The 14,246-nt window shown below is 36.7% G+C and overlaps 1 protein-coding gene across 1 annotated transcript in view; it reads left to right on the forward strand.

Moving 5' to 3' along the window:
• The window catches only part of DDX4 (DEAD-box helicase 4), a 37,054-nt gene that overhangs the window by 12,229 nt on the left and 10,579 nt on the right, over positions 1-14,246 (forward strand). The window contains exons 6-16 of the mRNA XM_085297712.1: positions 1,408-1,479; positions 2,687-2,773; positions 3,128-3,208; positions 5,250-5,291; positions 6,119-6,160; positions 6,234-6,272; positions 7,409-7,551; positions 8,599-8,751; positions 9,872-10,026; positions 11,929-12,058; positions 13,275-13,441. Of these exons, the coding sequence (XP_085153838.1) occupies positions 1,408-1,479; positions 2,687-2,773; positions 3,128-3,208; positions 5,250-5,291; positions 6,119-6,160; positions 6,234-6,272; positions 7,409-7,551; positions 8,599-8,751; positions 9,872-10,026; positions 11,929-12,058; positions 13,275-13,441 (1,111 nt within the window). The remainder of the gene's footprint in view (positions 1-1,407; positions 1,480-2,686; positions 2,774-3,127; positions 3,209-5,249; positions 5,292-6,118; positions 6,161-6,233; positions 6,273-7,408; positions 7,552-8,598; positions 8,752-9,871; positions 10,027-11,928; positions 12,059-13,274; positions 13,442-14,246) is intronic.

A 14,246-nucleotide genomic window follows, 5' to 3' on the forward strand; every position in this document is an offset into this window, starting at 1 on the left:
TCATTTTCTTTGTTCTGTAAGTGGGCACCTTGTTACACTATGTGTGTGTTTTCAAATAACTGATTTCATGGTCTTTACTTTCTAATGTAATATGTTGACCTTGGTCAGGCTGTTAGTAGTAGTTTGTCTATTCTGTAATGTGTACATTTAACTGAACTTTCAATRGAGTAAATTAGTCTGTTATTCCTTCTTCATTCTTACTATCTTTTGAAGATCTGATTTGTAATAGTAGATGCTTTAATCTCAAATGACATGATTTCATACTACTTCTCTCTTTCATGGTCTTAAGTTGATTATTTAGTAACTTTTAGTAATTTAGTACTATTTAGTAGTACTGACTAGAGAATGTATGCAATTAAGCCTTTGAATATGGATATGTCTCTTCCTCTTGTTTTTTTTTTCCTTTCCCTTCTGTATTTTACTCATCTTTTTTCTTAAAAGAATAGATAGTGGACATATCACTAGTACATTAATAGAACCACTAAATAGAAGATGGAGTAAATTGTTACAGCTTACTGTAMTTCCAGAGTTTAGTGTTTCTGGGCATGTAAAAGAGAGTGGCTGGGAATAGCTAGCATGGATTTAGTTTGTGTAAACTGCCTTCTGTGAGYACCAGCTGGGGCAGAGTAGCTCTGCTGTCTGAAAAGGACTTGAGGATGAGAGGGGCACCATGTGGGATAGAGGTCTGATTGACAGTAGGCTTAAGCATGAGGCAGCAGTGTGTCCTGGCAACATTGAATGTTAGCATCGTGCTGGSCTGTGTTAACAGATCAAGGGAAATAATTGTCCTTCCTTAATCACTGCTTGTTAGACAGTGTAGAATACTGTGCCCAGTTKTGGGCCCCCAACAGAAAAAGACATTGCCAACCTGGACCAAGTTCAGCAGTGTGCCACCAGCGTGCTCAGGGGGCTGGAACACTTGCCTTATAAGGCTGAGGGAGCAGGACTTCTTCAGCCTGGAGAAGAGAAGTCAGGGGGACCTCAGAGCAGCCTTCTTGTACAAATGAGGAGGTTATCAGGAATGTGGAGCCCAGGCTCTTTACTGAGGTTCAGAACAGGTGAGTGAGAGAAACAGATGCAAGTTAAAATGAGAGGTTCAGGCTGGATATAAATGAAACCTTCCTCCCCCCTCCACTCCCAGGGGGACAGTCCAGGGGTGGAACATGTGCTTAGGGAGGCTGTGGCCTGCGTCCTTGGAGGCTTTCAAGACATGGCTGCAAAAAGCTGTGGCAGCCTTGTTGGAGTTTTATGTTGACTCTGCTGTGCATGGGAGGTTGGACCAGAGACCTGAGGTTCTCAYTGACCTGAATGATTCTGTAATTCTATGTTGATTTAAATAGTAAACTTCTGCAAAAGATAGTTGTGAAGTTATTTTTTTTCTTTTTTTTTTCCTCCCCCAAACTGTAGATACTAATGAATCTCAGAACAGAGAGGATCAGCCAGTGAGATTTGGTAGTGGRAGGAGTTTTGGAAACAGAGGTAACTTTATAGAGTATCTGTAATTCTAGTGACTATTTGTATTTTTGTATTTGCTATTCAGGTAATAGCAGTTTATATTTCTGCATAATTTAGTCATTCAGTATAACCCCTTAATTCTTACTGCACAAAATACTATACCCTTCTATATTTGCCKTGAAGGTATGACTCTACATTTAAAACACATTTTGTTGACCTCTGCTTTTGATTCTGTTTTCCTTGTAGGGAGATACTTTCCTGACTTTTTTGAGTGATAATATAGTACAAAAGGCAGCTGAATATTAGTACTCATATATACCCTATATGAGAAAGTATACCAGTGCTCTTCTGTGCAAGGCCTGAAAACTTTAGTGTCCATAAAGTGATATTTAACCCATATCCTGCTTCCAGCTTATAATGGAAAGTGCATCTCTCCTATGTGATGCATGTTCAAAAACTGRTGCTTGCTGCTTTGTTCGTACTGGCCCATATGCTCCCACCAGGTACCATCAGAAATGTATCTTGCAGTGGAAGCTATTATCATATAGCGTCTGTCTAAGCAGTTTTCTGGCCGTAAGTGGGATTGCTTAAGAAACAAGGAAGGCAAGCTCTAACCCTGATTTGGCATGTTTTGCAGAACAGCATTGTGCAGCATCTCTGTTCAGGACATCTATGCAATCATTTAAGAGTTCTGTGTACTTCAGAAAASTCTACACTATTTCCCCATGTCTAGGACTGATGTACAGTCCTGTGTACATATGATGTACATAGTAGGCCGTAAATAGAATATTACCTTACTATGGTAACTGGTTACTAAAACCAAGAAGRTACAAATGCTGTTAATTGTCCTGTGTCTGAACCAGAGGACTGAACCGATCTGTGTCAAAACTGAGGACTTAAAAGTGAGGAACTCTCTGTTTAAACACTTACGTGTGTAAACTCAAATACTTCRAGTAGCAGTCCGCATTCTTTGTTTGATCTTTTTCTTGCAAGAAGCAGTAGTATGGGGTGGGATAGACTTTCCTTCTCTCCATATTCCTTCAGGAATATGTTTAGGCAAACCACTTAGTCTTGACTTGAATCATCTGTTATCCTGATTGACTCAGTCACTTGACTTATCACTTATTATTGTAATTCATAAAATTAGGATCAAGAAGAATAGTTATAAAAGGTACTTGAGTTGCCCAACAAAGTTAGGCAAATTGAAATGTTGTGTTATGCTGTACTACAGGTTTTCAAGAAAGGAACAACTTAGAAGGTCCCAGTACACGGAAAGGAGGTTTTAGAGGAGTTTCTGGAGGCTTTGGACAAAGTCAGAGTAAGTATTTACTTATATTGACTGTTTTATGAAGAAGCATACACTTGATTGTTCTTTTCAGGTTGGTTACTCTTTGAGAACTAGAAGTATAAAGGTAGACGTTATAATTATGAAAGGAGACTACTACAAAATAGCTCTTGTGTTGTAGCTGTGTTATGGCATGTAGACTGCTGTTTTGCCAAATACTGTCACTGGGAAAAATACTGCATGTGTAGGATTTTTAAAGAACCTCTTAGGGCTGTTGCGTTGTAAGGTGTACTGGGAAGAAATAGTAATAGTTTGAAGCATAGTACTTCATAATATTTTATACACAATTCTAGACACAATACCCATTACATTGTATGTAACTTACAGGTGCTAAAAATGAGCAAAGGGACAGACCTCAATCTAGCAGTTTTGCCTCTAGGGAGAGAGGAGCACTTGGAGGACCTGCAGGTGAGATGTTTTGTTAGGGTAGTGAACCTTTYTGATTTCCTCATTGCTGATTCTTTGCAACATAATTAACTAAGTGCATCTTTGCACTTAGTTTCACCAGATGCTATTAGCTTGATCCCATCTAAATTAAACAGCCTACTGCAAATGTATCTAACCTTGCTTGCATGCATACACCAAGTGTTTTTATAACTTGGATAAATTTTGATCATTGGATTTTTCAAGGCTGTTATCTTTTGTAGTTACTGGTCTTACTGTTTCTGGACCAGTCAATCCACAACAAGGAAGGGGTGCTAAACAGTTTGAAATAAGTTTTTATGAACTTGCTCGCTTCTGAAGTTGTTCTAGAACCACCCTTGCTGTACCTTCCCCCTGCCTTTCCCTCAAAACACAACCAAGGGAAAGCCATATTTTAGATCTGTCCAGGCTGACAACGTGTAAGGTTTGTTGCTTGAAGCCAGATCTTCAGGATGACCTTATTCTAATGACATTTTGCTATCAGTAAAGGACTTTTCCGTCATAATCCTATCTTCCTTTGCTGTTGATGCTGCTGTAACTTGCAACCTGTATATCATGCTACTTAATGCATAATATCCATTGCTCYGATTCTCATAGTTCAGACTAGAAACAGCAGTAAACTGGTACAATGAGTAGTATGTGACTGATGCTCTCTAAGAATATTGTGTGATGTCTGTGAAAATTTCTCATTGTAGAAAGATGCAATGATTAGCATCTGTTTTCAGCAGTATCTCAAGGACATTTGACTTGCCTGTATGTGATTTAGTTGAAATTAGGTTTCTTCAGATTGTTTGGTTCAAATCATGGTTTTTAGAAACTCACATGTTTATAATGGCAACATGCTAATAATATTCACTTGGTGGATGTACGTGCATCCTTAGTATAGCATTGCCATTTCTTCTTTTTTTTTTTCCACCATTAAGGTATGGTATTTGTACTATAACAGTTAGAGATTTTTGTAGGTGGTAGTTAGTCTAGACTGTAGAGAATGACATGTGGGAAGATAATTCTTCCTGAGAGTAGTTTGCTGCAAGGGAAAAGTATCCCTTTATAGTAAGGCAGGGAATGTCTCTGGATCTAACAAAGCGTATTCTGATGTGATGTGCTCAGCAGTTGCTCTTTCAACAGCTATGTGCCATAGTTTTGCATAAAAGCTCTGATAGGCTGTTCTGTCTTGCCCTCCTTCTCTGAATAGTGGTCAGGCCCTTCTAATAGAGATTACATGATTAATGAAGGCACAGTAGTCCTGGCTTCTCTTAAAACAGTTTTGTTTTTTGCATGTTAGAGATGCTATGTGGGTACATTTCACCTTTTGATGGAAAAATAAGTCTACTAAAGTGCATACACTGTTGCATCTTTGTTTTGATTCTCTGTCACCACCTTAAGGCAAGTGTGATTTCACAAAGCTGCTTAAGACTATGGTGCGGAACAGGGTGTTCACGGTCCAAGTTACTGTACTGTCTGCCTCTTTGGAACTAACATTCATGCAGTTATCTAARTCAGTAATTCAATCTTTTTGAGAATGAACAATCAGCTTATTAAGCTGCACTGATCCTGTTCTTTCTTTTTATGCTGGTGCATTTGGAGGCATGCAAATGAGAGGGGAAAGGAGGTATTGCGGGATCTCTATACTTCTGTAACACCAGTCTCAGACTGTCAATGTCTCACAGTATGACTTTATGAATGACCTGAGCTAAACATTTGAGAGGAGAACCTATGTCAACTGTTCTTGTCCTTCCTCTTCATTCAGTCTCACATTCCTTATTGATTCAAGCCTTTCTCTTGCAGAATCTTCGTTAATGGCTCCTGCCCTTTGAAGTCAGCAGTGCAGCTTCCTGCATAAAGTAGCTAGAGGCAGTGATATGTAAAATAAAAGCTTTAACCATTATAAGATTAAGGATTGAAAAGAGATTCTGGAAATGCTGCTGCATAAAAGCTCAGTTTTATTAATAAAATTTTTACGTCTGATAGGAGCTACTGCARTTTTACTGCATATATTTAAGAATAAATGTTTTTGTTTTTTCAGGTGATAGTGAAAGCTACAGAAGCAGARCATTTGGATGCCAAGGTCAGAATCTTCATGGAGTGGATTTTATAAAATCTGTGGCTGTTGAAGTAACAGGATAATCTTCTTTTTCTGACTTAAATACTCACCTAAATCTCGGTTACCATGATAGTGACTTTTATGACTCTAGTTATTTGGAAGTTGCTGGTATAGATAGCATAAAACAAGCATTTCCTGACTTTGTGGAAATGTTGACTGGTTCTTAAAATTAAGATGATATAACGATACACGTGTATGAATTTCTTGATCAGCTCTAGGAAAAAAAAACCCTTTACTTCAGAATTAACTAAGGTTATAAAATTGACATTTTTTGGCTTTAGTTTCGTATTAAGTACTTTTTTGGCTGATCATAGAAAACTACRCCTACTCTGGGCATGCATACACTTGGTTTAGAAGGGCTCACTTGTCTTAAAAGTCATTTTATGTAGTTGTCTTAGGGTGCTCATCTCGTATCTGGGATGACTGCATTTGTTTTGATGATAGGAGACTTGTGTACTATAAATGAAATAAGCATCATCTAGTCTGCAGTCAGCAAGATGCTGGATTTAATTCCTTTGTATTTTTACTGCCAGGTCCTGCTAAACTCTGTGCTCTTGGATCTTCTCTAGGCTCTTTAAAACACAAATGTTGGGCCTTTGCCTTCTGGCTTTCCACAACTAAGCTTTCACTGCTGACCTGAATATTTCCACTCATTCTGCAATTGTATTGGGATCCACTGTTTAGTTTTCTGAGTGCTTCTCATTGTTTTTCATTAAGGTTCTTATGTAGAACTTGTATTAAATGAGCATTTCTCTAAAAGCAGTTAATTTTGAAATCACTTGCCTTAACAGGAGGTTACAAAGGACATGATGAAGAAATAGGTTCTGGAAGAAGTAAGTAGCTTCTTTGTAAGTAACATGACAATTTTACTTTCTTTTTAACTCAAAGAATGTTCTCTTGCTTAAGGTTCCTGGAAGTCTGCTGGTGAAACAGGTGGGGATACAGGTAAGATATACAACCATCTTAAAATATTCTTTTTGTGTAACATTAATTGCCAAGCAATTACTGTTGATATGTTTAAACTCTGCTAATTTTTAAATCACTGTGCAATAGTGTAATTACTTTCACCTAAATAAAGATGAGCAGCTCTTTGGAATGGGCAGCTATAGAATTCCTTATACTCGAAGAAACTCTTCTGCTGATGGTGGTTTCCTTTTAAAGGTAGTGCTCGTCTAGTTGGGACACAACTGTTTGAAAGAAATTAAATTATCGGTAGTCCACACATCTAAGTGACTAGTTGTTAAAGCAAACTGCTAAGGGAGCAGTGGATTCTCAGGTGTTCCATTTAAGATACCATTTTTGGAAAATATGCTTGATGTATTTACTGAGCTCTAGTAAAGGACAGAATGACCCGTATATACAGGACATCAGGTTAAAATATGTGATGACTTTCTAGCATGTATTGAAAATATTGTTTGAGACGGTCTAATAGAATGTTTACTTACCTGGAGTGTTTTTGGTAAATGATTCTGGATTTATTTTGCCTCTTTCTTCCTACTGAAATGCAAAAGGACAAATAGTGAACCGACTCTTGTGTGAATAAGTCATTCATGATTCCTCTTCATTTTGAGGTCCCTCTGAAACAGCTTCTGTTGCTAACCTTAAGTAAACATCAAATAACTCATTTTAAAACTTCTGGAACTTTTAGCATGAAAAGTATCTTAAAAGTATACAGAGTCATAAATATGCTGTCAAGGACAAAGTAAYCATATCCTTGTATACTAATAAATGAATTTAATTATTGAATAGACACAACTTGTAATGTAAAGATCCTTTATGGTAGATTTTTTTTTGCTGCATGTTGATAAAGTAGAGCCTAAAAAGTGATTCTTTAAAATAAGGTCCTTGAGCAAACATGAGACAAGAAGGCTTTACAGGAGTGGCTTTATACTTGCAAATGAGGATTAGAACTAATAGTATAAAACTAATTTTTAATAAAATTCATGTGAGATTTCTTCCTCTTCTAGAAGTGGAGGCAAGTCTAAGTGACATTTAACTGAACTGAATGTTAGTAGCTCTGTACTTAAAATTGCTTTGTTTTCTTTATATTGCTCATGAACTTGCATGCTTGTACTCTTAAGGTCCGAAGGTGACCTATGTGCCTCCTCCTCCACCTGATGATGAAGCCGCCATCTTTGCACATTATCAGACAGGAATTAATTTTGACAAATATGACCAAAACGTTGTCGAAGTATCAGGACTTGACCCTCCACCAGCAATACTGGTTAGTGAACTTGTTAATCTTGGAGGTTCTGTTGAGTGTAATACTGCAGGGATGTGTCTGAAGTCTAGTGTTCACTGCTAATGAAAATWCTGAAGACTGAATCCTGCGGGCAGTACTGTGTTGGAAGGAAAACACAAATTTGAATTGAAATGATATTTACAAAACAGAAACAACCTAGAAAAAATAATACTATATGGACAGGAAATATAGTCCTTAGATTTTATAACATACGTATTTTAGATCTTAAAAGAAAGAAGTCTTTGGCACCAGTTTATAGAAGGGCTTGCAATATTCATGTTGAAATATGTTATTGGAAATATTTAACAGCTGAAGTGAGCRTTTGTTGAAATACTGTTCATTTTGACAGACAAGGTTTTTTTAAGTAACTTCTGGTCCTGCTTTCTGTGGCAAAAGTTATTGCTTAAAAACAATATATAACCTTGCTCCCAGACRTTTGTATCACTGTTCTTAATCATTGACTATTTCAAAAAAGTCCCCTTTTGGGGGAGGATGAGGAGGAAAAGGAGTGGTAGCAGCACCTGTGAAKGAAGAGAATATGCAGAGTTTTTCCCCTGCCCACCTTCTAAATGCCCACCTTAACTTATTGAAGTGAAACTATTTTGTCACGTATACTTTTTTTCCCCCCTCAGCAGGAGTGTTGCTTTAACTTACCAAAGCACCTATATCAYTCAGGAAACCAAGAGCAGATCTACACGAAATAAAACTGCAGAATTTGTCTTATAGAACACCATGATKTGGGCTTACCTGCTTAAATCAAGATGTAATACATGGCTTCTGTGCAGTTTTCTGTCAAAGCTAATAAGACATACTGAAGGTCTTCCATCTTACAGGAACTTTGAGTGGCATAGGCTAGTTGAAAAAGTTTGGGGGCTTTTACTGTAGGAATTGTGACAATCTAGATGACTAGTGAGGCTCCCTCAAAATTACAGCTTTTTAGTGTTTGGATGTCTAAATCATATGGTAAGCATCTCATTTTTTAAGCTTATATAAGTGTTGTTACATATTTGTAAAATACTTTTCTTACAGACTTTTGAAGAAGCTAACCTCTGTCAGACTTTAAACAAGAACATTGCTAAAGCTGGATATTCTAAACTTACTCCAGTGCAGAAGTACAGTATTCCTATTATACTTGCAGGACGAGATTTAATGGCATGTGCCCAGACAGGATCTGGAAAAACTGTAAGATATTTCAGAAGTGTTTGCACATACATAAAATGTGTGACCTTAGTTTTAGGTGCCTTAGGTGCATCAATTTTGCCAGTTCAGGCTTCCTCTGCTGTGAAGCATTTGGTGTAACTCTGTTGTAATTTCAGTGCAAGTTAATGCATTAGACAGGTGTAGTATTAAGCACAAATGAATGATGGATGGATAGTCATGTTGTCAGGGAGAATTTCTCTTCAAATATTTCAGTGAACTGATGGCTTGATACAGCAGGCTGGTCTTCAGGGCTACCGATACAGAATCAGAAGTGGTATAGACACGTGGGAGCTGTTGATCAGAAAAAACAGTTCAAAACTTTTTTTTTAAGCTTATGCCAGGCTTTTAATACAATGTGTCATCCTGAAGCTGGCCTAAAAGCATAAGGTGGTCATAAACACACTCTCATGCTCTGGCTAATGCAGGAGGAATATGATCTGATCTCAGTCAGATCATGGTACAGTGACTAGAAGTAATACTTGTTTCAACCTGTTAAACTGTCTAATATACTAACGGTTCTTGTATTAAAATATTTGACTATTAAATATAACCTTTTGACATTTGGTGTAGCATGTAATTCTAGSTTTATGTAGCTTATTAGTTACTAGTTCTGAAGAGCAGACACATTCTTTACTCTTCTGTTAGAGGAAGGGTAGAGGAGAAATGTTCTAAAACTTCTGTTATAAATACTCTGAATTACTTTTTGGGYAGCTGTATAGCTGCTGTTTTGGGTGTAACTAGTCTTAGCTGGAAGTAAGACTGATAATGCAACTGTGTGCTACCGCTTTGCTCTTTAAGTAGTCTGGAGATCTGTGTCTCATACCTACTGATGATAATAAAAAGCTTCTAAGTAAATGTTCTGTATTTGGGGCTATTTTAATTTTGGGTTACTTAATCATGATTGTATGCCAGTGCAGTGTGGTGAACAGTTTGAAGAACTTGGAAGTTAGCTGGTACGTGACTGTTCGTACAGTCTGTTTTCTTTGAAGTTGRTAAGGTGCTGTATCATTCTAGTTTTGAGATTGACACATAGCCTTCAGTGTGACTAATGTAAACATTATTTTAAGACTAAGTAGCTTACACATTGATGCTTACTCTTCAGGCAGCTTTTCTTCTACCAATTGTGGCGCATATGATGAGAGATGGCATAACTGCCAGTTGTTTTAAAGAGCAGCAAGAACCAGAATGTATTATTGTAGCTCCAACTAGAGAATTGATAAACCAGATCTTCCTAGAAGCAAGAAAATTTGCATATGGGTAAGCTTTTGTACCTTTGCCTGATACTGCTTATTTGGCTTTATTCRGCAGTGTTCTTATCTTTCAACAAACTCTTTCAAAAAAAAGAAAAAGAAAAAAAAAAAGATTACTGTGTCGGTGAAATTGACTGACAACAAGCACTTGAATTTAGATGGTAGATCTGGTTAGCAGATTTCTTACCATATGGTTAGGGATTTAAAGTTGTATTCTTACRACATTACTTGGGGGAGAAGAGGCTTACTCTAACTTGGAGAGGARGTGAATCCTAAACTTTCCCTGTAGTCTTTATGAGGAAAAACAGAATGACATAACTTAAGTCTAACTTGCCTTGTATAATTTGACTGTACTTTTATTTTCATCTTTGCTGGGAGGAAGAAGATATRTGAAGTGGTTTTAGTTAACTTTGTTGTAGTTTGTGGTAACTCCTGTAGTTTGGACTTTTCAGTGCTATTGGTGTGCAACAAAAATATYTAGGTGCTCAGAGGAGCTGTGATAATGCTACTTCCTCAAAATGAAACAAAAATTAACTTGCCATTGAGCCCCTGCATGTTGCATGAGGAAGTACATTTTTGCCAGTGATATTTCTGTTGCACAACGACAGATTGCACTAGTGCAYGGGAGGAGATAAGTTAGTTTTAGGTAACGGCTTGTTTACTGTCTTCCATCTACAGGAGATGGAATGGAGAATGTAACTTTGTCAGTACAAAATCTTCAATAACTTAGACCTGCCTTTGATTTTTCATGGAAACTCATGCTGGATGCTGTTCTTTGCTCTGGGGAAGTTGCATCATATCAGCATGTTTTTTTTTTTTTTTTTTTTTTTGCCAGATGTGTTACTTGAAATATCTGTTTTTAATCTCAAACTGTTCTACTTGTGTAGCTAATTTATTAATTGCTATCTCTGAAACTGAGTACAGATTATTTCAAGATAAACTAGCTTTTGAATTTAGAAAGTTTCTATAGCAGCAGCCAACAAGTCAAAGTGACATGCATCTGGARAGTAGTTAAGCAGTTCCCCAAGATGTGTGCTAATCTGTTGCCTTTAAGGAATTGTATGTATATTGCTCAGTTCAGATTCATGGTGCTCTTAAGCCCCTTTAGTTTAATTCAAAAATATATCCACTRCTAACTTTTAGTGGGTACATCATGTTACTAGTCTAATGTCTTTATTCATGGCCAAAAAACATTCTGCAAAGTTCCATTTAAAGGATGAAAATTAACCAGGTTTATCTGGTTCACCCTTGTTGCATGCAAAGTTGAAATAATTATCATCAAGAACAGCTGGCTTGGAGGTGAGTATAAAAATTGCACATGGCATGCAAATAGAAGCCTTAATGAAGGTTATAAACCTTGTATTTGTTTAACTGCATGAGGCAGTACTTGTTAGTAGAGCTTGTCTCTTCTGCAGAAGAACCTGATGYAGATTTTCTCGATAGATCTGACACCCCTRCTRGGAAGAGTAATACACAGTTCAGTGTTGGCATAAATCTGCTGTCTAATGCTTGAGTGGCATACTATGTGCTCATATGGTTATTTGCCTTACAAASTGATTCATCTGTGTATATTTTATAYAGATGTATTCATCTGTGTTATATTGCCCTGTGAGATGTGATAAGATAACCTCTGAAGCTTTAAAGRCATACTTCATTTTCTCTTCTTTTTCTACCCAGTATGTCATAAAAAATGTCCAACACCATTTCAGTTAATACTGTGGATTGTATCTCAGTTGAAGGGAGAGGGGAAAAATGCAGTGAGATGCAGTGTGTTCCTTCACAGCCACATGTGCAGCCTCTATCTAATCTGGATAGGAATGTCCATTAATGTGATTTCTACATGTTTTGAGGCTTAAAAACAAAACCACTGCAGTTACATAAATGTGATAAGAATATTTTCTATACATAGGACTTGCATAAGGCCTGTTGTGATCTATGGAGGAACACAAACAGGTCATTCAATTCGTCAGGTGATGCAAGGCTGTAATATACTATGTGCCACACCAGGAAGGCTTATGGACATYCTTGGAAAAGAGAAGGTAAGATTTTAAAACTTAGTTCAGATTTCATAAACAGTCTCAGCCTTCTGGCTACATATTGCTGCTCATTCTTCAAAGTTGATAGAAATAAACATAGAGACATGAAAACCTGTCAATATGTGGCATTTATTCATGCACTTACTTAGAACTACAGTTGAGCTTTTATTTTTATTTTTTGGTGTCCAAATTTAGAATTTAGGAAGTTTCTATTGCAGCAGCCCTGAAGCAAATCAAGGTGACATGCATSTGGAGGGTGGTTAAGCAATTCCTCAGGATGTGTGCTAAATAATAAATAAAGCATTTAAAAGAGTAACTTGAGTATAGATCTCTCCAATTTCTTTTGAGGGCAATGGAAGATAAGATTTGTATCAGAAAGGCTGCAGTATCCTTGGTGGTTAAATTTTAGGGTATTAAATAGTAGTAYACCTTTTCTTACGCCTTGTGGGAAAAACTCCATACTGGATTTTTCACTTGATTTCTTATTTTTGGTACAATAGCTGTTTACCTGTCTGTGGAACTACTTTCCTAATATCAACTCTTTTAATATTTTAGTATTAATTTATTCAAAATAATAAACTCTAGAAGTAATGTTATCTTTGTATTTATGTTTTTCCAGCCATAGTATTGTAAGTTCTCAGTTGAAACTTGCTGTATTGYATAATGGTAGCTCAGTGATGTTGCACTGAACAAATGAAGTTTGGGAAGAAAAACGCTTTTGTTGATAAAACTGTGGCTTCTGTGGTTCTCAGGATTCTATTTAAAATGACACTCTTTATCAGCAGAAAGGATGTTGTAATGTTGTCCTTAATGTGCCTTCCACCATTACTTTCATCAGAACAAGAAGTTTTTTAAGAATATGTTATGATGAGAAGAATGGGAGAAAACATCTCTAAAGTTCAGATATAATTTCAAAACAGATGTAATAATAGTTGATCTACAGTAGGCTCCATTCTGATTTACRTTGCTGAACCCAGTACTGAAGCACTTTGTTGTAAGCATGGTATCAAAATYAATGTAGATGTAAGCTTAAAAAGTTAAATAGAGCTTGGAGTGTAAACAAAACATAATACTTGGGACAACATTGGGCATTAATTGTGAATAATATATACTTTTAGTAGAACGAAGTAAGTAGAAGTTGGATTTTACCAAGTAGGAAATTGTGGAAGTGTCAGTGTCTGTGAGCCAATAATTTTTTCTTTCACTGAAATATCTACAGATTGGTCTGAATAAAGTGAAATACTTGGTGCTAGATGAAGCAGACCGTATGCTTGATATGGGTTTCGGTCCAGATATGAAGAAGCTAATTTCTTACCCAAGCATGCCACCAAAAGATAGACGTCAAACGTTGATGTTCAGTGCCACTTTTCCTGAAGAAGTTCAGAGGTAGGTAGAGTAAGGGTAGAAATATRTCTGAAGATGTATTTGTATATTTTTAAAAAATAATTTTCTGAAGGGTTAAGGATACTGTTTATGTTTAGAAGATTGTAAACTTGCTAGAAGATACTGAAAAGCAGGAAYGTTAACATTCCTTGTTAAAGGTTTCCCCTTTTTATGTATAGATGAATTGTTTACTTTGGCTGGAGACTCTCAAGCAACTTTAGAAGTGTGTGAAAAATCAAGTCCTCATACGCTGGCCAATCTGACACCACCCCCACCACCATGTAAATTCAAAAGCAGTGATCCCACTCTTTAACAAGCAACACTGGCACTGCTGTCTTTGGTATCAAGGCATAATATGGAGAAGCGAACTGTTTCTCAGGTTACCAGCTTTTGATCTAGAATCCATTCTCATGTGCATACACACTATTTGCTTTTGGTAGTTTAAAATTTCCAGAAATGAGTTTTGGATGAGTCTTAAAGCTTTACTACTCACTACTCTTAAAGCTTCCCTTTCCAGACTTAGAGAGCAGGATGCAACAGAAGGTGGTGCTGAGCAAAGGAATAACAACAAAACATCTCTTTCTATATGGGTGAATGGGAAGTATTTACTGTTTTCTGCTTTTGAATAAACTGATATCTGATGATTATTTTAAAATTGGAAAGCTCTAAAACTTGAATCTGAGCATTTGAGAATTTTGTAGCTTTTGTGGTGTTGATACTGTTGTATCAGACTAAAACACTTGCAAGCATCTTACGGTTTGAGAATATGTAAGTTGATCAGACCACTGTAATATTTGAACTTCAGTGG

This window comes from Rhea americana, unplaced genomic scaffold (assembly GCF_003343005.1).
Source record: "Rhea americana isolate MKP2758 unplaced genomic scaffold, rheAme1 scaffold_13, whole genome shotgun sequence".
Classification (NCBI taxonomy): Eukaryota; Metazoa; Chordata; class Aves; order Rheiformes; family Rheidae; genus Rhea; species Rhea americana.